Here is a 10,739-nt window from a genome sequence, read left to right as displayed (position 1 = left end):
CTTTCAGTTGGCTCTGACTCAGGTGACCTTAAGTATAACAATGAAACATTACCTGGTCATGTGCCATCTTCATGATTGTTAGTGTGTCTGAGTACATTATTGTGGCTATTGCATCAATCTTTCTTATGGAGGTTTTCCCTCATTTTCGCTAACCCTCTACCAACCATTGTGTCCTTTGCTAGTGATTGGTGTTTCCTGAGGATATGTTCAAAGTAAGCAAGCTGAAGTCTCACCATCCTTGCTTCTAAGTGATTGAAAACCCTATGTACCCCTCACTGGATGCCTTTGGCGTATTTGTCTGGTGGTGCATAGACCACCTGCAGCCCTGTGAAATTCAGCTTCTCTCTGAAATAATGCAAACCTGCCATACCTAGGTAATATGGGGGCTCTTCTCCCTTCTTCAGCTTACCACTTCTAAGAGAGCATTACTTTTCTGCTTCCTTCTCCAGGTGCAGATGCCTATTCTTGCCAGAAGCACAGAATAATGACTCTGTAAGCTCAAATTACAGATACTCAAAGTGCCTGATGGTGATCCAACTCCACCCTGCACTTGAGTTTTTGCTGACATTCAGTAAAAACTCTTCCATCTCCTTTCACCTTGCAAAACAAGCTTCCTGTTTTGAATTTGGTCCAGACTGGAACAGCCCTGTTACACCTGTTAATACACTCAAACATGTATTTCCCCCAGTGTTTTCACAGCTTCTTGCCACCTAGCCAGATTTCCCTTCTCAGCTTATAGATCCTGAATCATAACATGAAATTTTAAATCAGCTAATTTTTTTTTTTTTTAAAGGAAGTTCACATTTTAGAGCATTTGAATGAAAACATGGCTTTCTGGTTTACTGCACTGTGTTTTTGTTTTTTCTCATGACCACTTTGCTAATTTTTCTCCTCCTTCACAGGACAATGGAACTGAGGAAAGGGCATCAGCTGACGCAAGAGCCTGAGTGAAACTGACGGACTGCAATCAAGGGCAGCCTACACCATGAATTTGTGTCTACCTTCTGTGCTTTAAGAGCTGAGGGCCAGTGAAGTTGCTAGAGAGCAATGGCTGTCTTTACTCCGTGGAAATTGTCCTCTCAGAAGCTGGGGTTTTTCCTAGTGACTTTTGGTTTCATTTGGGGTATGATGCTCCTGCATTTTACCATCCAGCAGCGAACTCAGCCTGAAAGCAGCTCCATGCTGTGTGAGCAGATCCTGGACCTTAGCAAGAGGTACATCAAGGCACTGGCAGATGAAAACAGGAACGTGGTAGATGGACCATATGCTGGTGTCATGACAGCTTATGGTAAGCACTGTGCCACTAGGCCTCTCCAGAGAGGGGCATGGGTTGCTTTGATAGTACCCCAGAGGCTTCTAGGGCTTGGTTTTGTCACAGATCAAGTGTGTGCCTGGCCACTGACCTCATGGGTGTTTCTTAATGAATTGGGCACAGAGGTGCATTTCTAGAAAACTAATGGAATACCTTGTTGGTGCTGCTGAGCTCTTGCATGTATGGACAGCTTGCCCTGAGAGCAGTAGGTCAATACAGGGAGCTCTATCAGGTGTTCCTCTATCAGCTCTTCCTCCTTCATCACATTTCTGGACTGCATGGTCTAATCTAGGAGTGTGTTCAGGGAATGCAGAAAAATATTTTAATTATCTTTCGCTAAACAAAATGTAGCTAAGCCTGGTGGGGATGAGGTAGGGAGGGATAAAGAAGAATGTTCCTGGATCCCCAGGAACCCCAAGCCAAACATGTGCCTCCTCTAGGCAGTGTTTAGGACTTGCAGACGCATATATACTGCCCAATAGCTTTGACTTTTTGCTTCTGCAGATTTTACTGCTCTTATTTTGTTCCCTTATCTCTAACATCCCTCACTCTAGGAAAAAAAAAAATCTTTTTGTACTCACTGCTTTTTTATTAGGCGTCTCAAACCCTTTTGTCAAATGAGGTAGGGGAAAAATTAACATGTAGAATATAACTTACTTTTGGTAATAGAATCTTTAAGCTTATTTGATATAGAAAAAGAACATGATATATAAATCTACCATTCCAGGAAATAGGGAGCGCTGGTGGCATAGTGCCTAAGGCATTTGACTGCTAACCAGAGGGCTAGAGATTTAAACCCACCAGCCACTCCTTGGAAGGAAGGTTGGGCAATCTACTTCCGTAGTGATACTGCCTCGGAAACCCAAGGAGGGGTTGTTATGAGTTGGATCCAACTGGACGGCAGTGAGTTTTTTATGTATGTATTTGTTTATTTTAGGCAAAAATGGTTACTTTTAAGGAAGAATGTGAAATTCCTTTTTAATGTTTATTATTTGCATCATTTCACTATCTGCTTTTATTTTATTCCTTCAAGATTTGCCACTCTCTGTAGGCATTGGCTTTTAATATGTCTAAGTAAAATACCACTCTTTTTGATCTGACAGAATGAAAAAATGAGACTCCATTTTCAGAGCCCATATTGAAAACCAGCTAGGTGGCTTTTCAGAGGATGCATTTTTAATTAGATCTTCTGTACTATCTCCAGAGGGTAGTTTCACCACCAGGAAGAAAACAAAAAGCAAATTGCCATCCTTGTTGTTACCAGTGTGTATGATGTAACAAGTAACATGTTGTTTTAAAGTTTCTGTTTTCAGGTACCCATGTGGTACATGGGGGTGGGAATAGGGTTGGGGGTAAGCGTAGGAGACTAATCCAGTAGTAGTTTCCTTCTTCTGTTTATCTCAGTCTATCATATATCTTCTGTGGGAAGGAAGAAGATATGGTAAATTTATAGACTTTCGATTTCTCTGGTTATTTTGGCTGATTTTATTTATTAGGTTCTCCAGAAAAATCTCATGGAGTGGGCTGTCCTCCACATTCTAAAGGGCAGTGATCTTTTAGCTTTCTAGCTTTTCAAAGACATTTTAAAAAGTTATCAGAAGCTTCCAGAGTAGTCTGCAAGAATGTCCACCACCTTATATGCTTAGATAGAATCCTGATGGTGTAGTGGTTTAAGTGGTCAGCTGCCAACCAAAAGGGCAGTGGTTAGAACCCACCAGCCATTCCATGGGAGAAATATGAGGCAGTCAGCTTCTGTAAAGATTTACAGCTTAGAAAACCCTATGAAGCAGTTCTAAAATGTCCTAAAGGATCATTGTGAGTCAGAACTGACTTGATGGCAGCAGGTTTGGTTTTTTAGGTATATGCTGAGAATCACAGAACACAGTTTAAAGATTATCTCAGGGCAGTAGTTTCAGGGGGTTCACCCAAACTTCATGACTACAGGAAGTCTAGAGTCCATGAGAATTTGAAATCCTCTTCTGCACTTTCCCCCTTTTGATCAGGATTCTTCTATAGTATCGTTGATCAAAATGTTAGATATGAGTAGCCAGTCATCATCCAATTCTTCCAGTCTTATGTTAAAGGCAACAGCTGTTCATGGAGGCAATTAGCACATTCCGTATCTTCCTTCTGATGCTGAATCTCCTTCTTCTCTTGCACCAGATGAATAATAGTCACCAATTGTTGAGTCTTGGATGGACCTTTCCAAGCTTTTAAGACCTAGTCACCATGCAACAAACTAGGAGGTAGAACATAGGCACTAAACATGTTATTAGGCTCATTAACTGGGATTCCCATGTAACTAAGACCTTAAACCTCCAAACCAGAAAACAAAATCCCATGAGCAGTCTCAGAAGCTACTCTTTTTGTTGTTGTTGTTGTTGTAAATATATCTATTACACACCTTTTGCAAATTCAGCTTTTTATAGGTCTACAACTTATTGACAGCAACTACAGTCAGAGGCTCTGCAACCTTATGCTTAATTAATGTGTATATTGATCACTGTTAGCACTCCCTTTCCCCCTTCCTCCTGTCTCTGGTAACCACTAATAAACTTTGTTCTCTCTACATTTGTCATTTCTTTTTATATAAATGAGGTCATATAATATTGGTCCTTTTGTGATTGACTTCACTTAGCATAATGTCTTCCAGCTCCATCCATATTGTAGCATGTATTAGGACTTCATTGCTCCTACTAGCTGAGTAGTAGTACCATTACATGTATGTATCACATTTTGTTTATCCATTCATCTCTTGAATAAACATTTAGTTGGTTCTGCCTTTTGGCCATTGTGAATAGTGCTGCAATGAACATTGGTGTACAAGTCTTTGAGTCTGTTGAGTCTGTGCTTTCAAGTCTTTTGGGTATACACCTAGGAGCAGAATTGCTGGGTCATATGTTCTGTTTTTATCTTTTGAGAAACCGCCACACTGTTTTGCACAATGGCTGTATCATTTGCATTTTTAGCAGAAATGAATAAGGGTTCCAGTTACCCCATATCCTCGTCAACATTTGTTATTTTCTGTTTTTCTTTTTATCTTAGCCATTCTAGTGGGAATGATATGGTGTCTTATTGTGGTTTTGATTTGCATCTCTCTGATGGCTAATGATGTTGAGCATCGTTTCATGTCTTTGGTGGTCATCTCAGTGTTCTCTTTGGTAAAAAAGTCTATTCAAGTCCTTTGTATATTTTCTGATTGGGTTATTTGTCTTTTTGTTATTAATTTGTCAAAGTTTTATATGTATTTTGGTTACTGGATTTTTGTCAGATATGTGGTTCCTAAAGATACTCTCTGAGTCTGTAGCTTGTTTTTTCTTTTTTGGTAAAGCCTTTTGATGAACAAAACTTTAAAATTTTTATGGGATTCCATTTATTTATTTTGTCTTTTGCTGTTTGGAGGGCTGGGACTTTTGTGGGGTGCTGTGGGAAACCACCATCACTGAAACAGAAATTCCCTGCCCTTGAGGGAAATACACTGTTCTTGGCCTGACAGTGAAATTCACAGAGAAAAAGTAGCTAGATTGTTTGATGTGTTTAATGAGACTGTGGTTACTTTACGGTGACGTGGCTGGTATGACTAAATAAGTGATTTTCTGCTTTGAAAAACTTTGTGCCTAAAAACAGGCCTCTGAAGGACTTGGGGTGTTTCCAGCGTTCCTGTGGTGGAAGTACAGCCTCACCCTGCCTCCAGAACCAGGCGAGCTTGCAGGGATATACAGCCTGTCTGGGGTCAGGAAGCTCTGAGGAGGAACTCAGGAGTTTTTTAGACCAGAGGAGGAATATCAGAATGTGGATTGTCAGGGAGAATTGGAGCTTATTCTTAAATTCCCCTTGTCATCAAGATCAGTCTTTTCATGCCATTCTATTCCTTAGGCACTAATAGAGCCTTCCTGGTTGACAGGGAGGAATGCCCAAGTGAGAGGTTTGGCTCACAGGCTCAGAATATTTCAGTCCCTGAAGTAGGGTTCCTTGCCTTGCTTGATGACCAGACCCACATAAAGCCTCTTCTCCTCTACCTAGCTGCTTCATGGTGCTCTTTTTCTGTGAGAACTGCGACCACTCTAAGGGGCTCTCACACTTCTCATGTCTGCCTTGTACCACAGCTGTCTTCCAGAGAGAGGCTTTTGCATGTTGGTGAGTCATTTTTTCATCTCTGACTCTCTGCATTTGTTTTTCCATGTGCCTCCAGATAGCAAAGATCTCACTTCCATTTGTCACTTCCTGTCACCCTTTCAAGGATATCTGATGGTGCTGTGTTTAGGGTGTTGAGCTGCTAACCAGAAGGTCAGCACTTTGAACCCACCTGAGAGCTGTTCTGCAGGAGGAAGATGAAGCAGTCTGCTTCTGTAAAGACTTAAGCCTTGGAAACCCTATGGGGAAAGCTATGTGTTGGAAGTTGGAAGCTTCTTCTCAAAGAATTGGCCCGGGAAAACCTTACGAATAGCAGAGAAACACTGGCTGATACATTACTGGGCAACTTTATGAATAGCCTGGAAATATTGTCCAATACAGTGCAGGAAGATGAGCACTTTAGGTTGGAAGGCACTCAAAATACAACTGGGAAAGACTGCATCATCAGAGTAGAAACAACCTTAACGATATGGATGAAATAAAGTGTTCGGTACCTCCATTTGCTGACGTGGCATGACTCAAGTGAGGAGAAACAGCTGCAAATATCCATTAATAATTGAAACATGTAATGTACAAAGTATGAATGTAGGAAAATTGGAAGTTGTCAAAAATGAAATGGAATGCATGAAGATTGATATCCTAGGCATTAGTGAGCTGAAATGGGCTGGTTTTGGCCATTTTGAATCAGACAACCATATGGTCTACTATGCTGGGAATGACAATTTGAAGAGGAATGGAGGAGTGGCATTCATCATCACAAAGGATGTTTCAAGATCTGTTCTGAAGTACAATGCTGTCAGTGATAGGATAATAACCATATGACTGCAATGAAAACCAGTTAATACTACTATTATTCAGATTTATGCACCAACCACTAAAGCCAAAGATAAGGAAATTGAAGATTTTTATCAACTTCTGCAGTCTGAAATTGACCAAATGTGCAATCAAGATGTGTTAATTATCACTGATGACTGGAAACAAAGAAGAATTACTGGTAGTTGGAAAATTTAGCCTCAGTGACAGAAATAATGCTAGAGACCACATGATAGAGTTTTGCAAGACCAACGACTTATTCATTGCAAATACATTTTTTTGACAGCACAAATGGCAGCTAGAATACACAGGAATCAGATTGACTACATCTGTGGCAAGAGGTGATGGAAAAACTCAATATCTTTAGCCAAAACAAGGCCAGGAGCTGATTGTGGAACAGACAACCAACTGCTCATATGCAAGTTCCACTTGAAGTTGAAGACAATTAAAACAAGTCCACAAAAGCCAAAATATGACCTTGAATATATCCCTCCTGAATTTAGAGGCCATCTAAAGAATAGATTTGATACATTGAATACCAGTGACCAAAGACCAGAGGAATTATGGGATGACATCAAGAGCATCATCAATGAAGAAAGTGAAAGGTCATTAAAAAGATGAGAGGAAAAGACCAAAATGGATGTCAGAAGAAACTCTGAAACTTGCCCTTGAGCGGAGAGTAGCTAATGCAAATGGAAGAAATGACAAGATAAAAGAGCTGAACAGAAGATTTCAAAGAGCAGCTCATGCAGACAAAGCCAATTACTATAATGAAATGTGCAAAGACCTGGAGTTAGAAAATCAAAAGGGAAGAACATGCCAGCATTTCTCAAGCTGAAAGAACTGAGGAAAAAATTTAAACTTTGAGTTGCAATATTGAAAGATTATATGGGCAAAATATTCAATAATGCAGGAAGCATCAATTAAGATGGAAGGAATAGAGTCAGTGTACCAAAAAGACCTGATTGATCTCATTCATTTCAGGAAGTGGCATATGATGAAGACCAATGGTATTGAAGGAAGAAGTCAAAGCTGCACTGAAGGAATTGGAGAAGAAGAAGACATCAGGAATTGATGGAATACCCACTGAGATGTTTCAACAAACAGATGCACTGCTGGAGGCACTCACTCAGCTATGCCAAGAGATTTGGAAGACAGTTAACTGGCCAACTGACAGGAAGAGATCCATATTTGTACCCATTCCAAAGAAAGGTGATCCCACAGATTGTGGAAATTATCAAACAATATCATTAATATCCCGTGCAAGTAAAATCTTACTGAAGATAATTAAAAAATGGTTGCAGCAATATTTTGACAGAAAACTTCCAGAAATGCAAGCTGGATTCAGAAGAGGATGCAGAATGAAGAATATCATTGCTTATGTCAGATGGATCTTGGCTCAAAGCAAAAAATACCTGAAAGATGTTCACTTGTGTTTTATTGACTATGCAAAAGAGTTAGACTGTGTGTATTATAACAAATTGTGGATAACATTGAGAAGAATGGGAATTCCAGAACACTTAATTGTACTCATGAGGAACCTGTACATACACCAGGAGGCTATTGTTTGAACAGAACAAGGGGACACTGCATGGTGTAAAATCAAGTGTGTCAGGGTTGTATCCTTTCACCATACTTATTCAATCTGAGCAAATAATCTGAGAAGCTGGACTATATGAAAAAGAATGTGGCATCAGGATTGGAGGAAGAATCATTACCAACCTACAGTAAGCTGACGACACAACTTTGGTTGCTGAAAGTGAGGGTAACTTGAAGGACTTACTGATGAAGATTGAAGAATAAAGTCTGCAGTATGGATTACATCTCAGTAAAAAGAAAACAAAAATCCTTTAAGTAGCATCGCGATAAATGGAGAAAAGACTGAAGTTGTCAAAGACTTCACATTGATTGGTTCTACAATCTATGCCAATAAAAGCAGCAGTCAGGACATTAGAGGATGTATAGCACTGGGCAAGTCAGCTGCAAAAGACCTCTTTCAATTGCTGAAAAGAAAAGATGCTCCTTGAGGACTAAGGTGTGCCTGACACAAGCCATGTTATTTTCAGTTGCCTCATGTGCATGTGAGAGCTGGATGATGAATAAGGAAGACCGAAGAAGAATTGATGCTTCTGAGTTGTGGTGCTGGTGAAGAATGCTGAAAGTACCATGGACTACTAAAAGAACTAACAAATCTGTTCTGGAGGAAGTGCAGCTGAAATGCTTCTTGGGAGTAAGAATGGCTAGACTTTGTCTCACCTACTTTGGTCATGTTGTCAGAAGGGACCATTCCCTGGAGAAGGATGTCATGCTCAGTAAGACGGAGGGTTGACAAAAGAGGGGAATGCCTTCAACAAGGTGGATTGACACAGTAGCTGTGGTAATGGGCTCAAGTATAGCAATGATCATGGAGCTGACGTGGGACTGGGCAATGTTTTCATTCTACACAAGGGTCACTGTGTTTTGGAGATAACAGCACCTAACAACACAACATGAGTTGGAATTTACTCAGTGGCAGTGGGTTTGTTTTTTTGTTTAGTCATCCCTTTAGATGTCACTCCTTTATAGAAGTCTACCCACCAGCCACTCCTCAGAAGGAAGATGGGGCAATTTACTTCCTAGTGATACTGCCTCGGAAACCCAAGGAGGGGTCGCTATGAGTCGGGTCTGACTCGACGGCACATAACAACAACAACACTTAGCCTTTTTAATAAGATAAGGCCCGACACCACTGATGTTCTCATTCTCTGTAGCAGTTAACTACCTAACATCCCATATTTATTTTATTTGTTTATCATCTCCCACCCCAACTTAAAAGTAGGGGAGAGAGATTATAAACTGTTCTGTACTTTACCCCCAGGGTTAAGCATGTTGCCTGGCACATAGTAGGTGTTGGACATGTGAATGAATAGCAGCAGCTCCTTGGCAGGAATCTGTAACCATGTGATACAGGCTACCAGTTGATTTCTGACACATGGTGACCCCACGTGTATCAGAGTAGAACTGTGGTTCATAGGATTTTCAGCGGCTGATTTTTTCAGAGATGGATCACTAGGTATTTCTTTTGAAGTGCCTCTGGGTAGACTCACACCTCCAACCTTTGGGTTAATAGCCAAGCAGGGTAATGTTTTAAATGAGGCAGGAAACAGGATGCATTCAAGTAACTATTATGTATGATCCTGACGTGGGAACCATTGTTTATTCTGGAAGGCAGTCGAGAGAATGTTTATATGTGGACTTTGGAGAGGACCATGCCCCATGCTGGATGTGGGACCCTGGGAAAATTGCCAGTCTTCATTAAGCCTGTTTCTTGTTTTATAAAATAGAAGATAGAATATCACTTACCTCATAGAGTGATTGTAAGAATGACATGAGGCCAGGTCCATAAAATACTGAGTAAAGTGCATTTTTTGCTATTAGCTATTACTAACCTGGTCTGTATATACTTGCATCTGTTACCACCCTGTGAAAATTGTCTGTGGAGACCTGGAGTTTTTTATTTGCATGAACAGAAGGGCTTCAGAAACCTCTTTATACAACTACCCTTAGCATTTATGGGATTGGGCCCAACAAGATATGACAGGTAAGCTCTGCTCTAGGTGAACACAAGCCTTTGCACCTAGAATTCTAAACAAGGAGGGACAAGGATTGTGCAGCAGAATCACCCATGCCTGGCCCCAAGCCAGCCCTGCGTAGAACTGCTGCTCTAGACTCATAAGTCTAGAGATATGCTGGCTGGCTCTTCCTCAGGCCCTTTTCTGAAATGTGTTAACTGCATCGAATAATCATGGCATTTCAGAAACAGGAGGTGTAATTGTCATTGCCATGTGGACTGTAAGATGAACTGAGAGCTGAGTGTGGCTGAGTTCACGTTTGTATCTGATGAGGGTTGATAATGCTAATATTTCTGGTAAGGATAGTGTGCTGGAAGGATTACTGTACAATGGATGCCTTTTCCTGCATAGGAGAATGTGGGCCCTGGATCAGGCTAGTTCCGGGATCAATTCAACCACTCTCTGTCTGTTACGTTGGGTGACAACGTGCTTCACCTCACATAGACTTTGTGTCCTTCCCTCTTCTTTAAAAAGGGATAACTTACTTGACTTCTAGTTCACGCAGCTGCCAGGTATTAGGGAATTTCAAAGAATGGCCCAAGAACTCCATTCTGGATGCAGGTTCCGTAACTTGGTATCATCACCAGGTCTGTTGTTGTTGTTGTTGTTGTTGTTGTAAAGTGCCGTCGAATCATTTCCAACTCATAGCGACCCCATGCACAGCAGAACGAAACACTGCCCGATCCTGCGCCAGCCCCGCAATCCCTGCTATGCTTGAGCCCATCATTGCAGCCACCGTGTCAATTCATCTCGTTGAAGGCCTCCCCCTCTTTCGTAGACCCTCCACCCTACCAAGCATGACATCCTTCTCCAGGGAATGGTCCCTTCTTACAACATGACCAAAATAGGTGAGACGAAGTCTGGCCATT

General features: G+C 41.1%; 1 protein-coding gene across 1 annotated transcript in view; it reads left to right on the top strand.

Annotated features, from left to right (window-relative positions):
* The first annotated feature begins 1,047 nt into the window (after positions 1-1,047).
* Positions 1,048-10,739, top strand: part of MGAT5 (alpha-1,6-mannosylglycoprotein 6-beta-N-acetylglucosaminyltransferase) — a 381,222-nt gene continuing 371,530 nt past the window's right edge. The window contains exon 1 of the mRNA XM_007937586.2: positions 1,048-1,288. Coding sequence (XP_007935777.1) covers positions 1,048-1,288 — 241 coding nt within the window. The remainder of the gene's footprint in view (positions 1,289-10,739) is intronic.

This window comes from Orycteropus afer, unplaced genomic scaffold (assembly GCF_000298275.1).
Source record: "Orycteropus afer afer isolate SDZICR_OR568_19922 unplaced genomic scaffold, OryAfe1.0 scaffold00004, whole genome shotgun sequence".
Taxonomy (NCBI): Eukaryota; Metazoa; Chordata; class Mammalia; order Tubulidentata; family Orycteropodidae; genus Orycteropus; species Orycteropus afer.
This window is presented reverse-complemented; position numbering and strand designations above follow the sequence as displayed.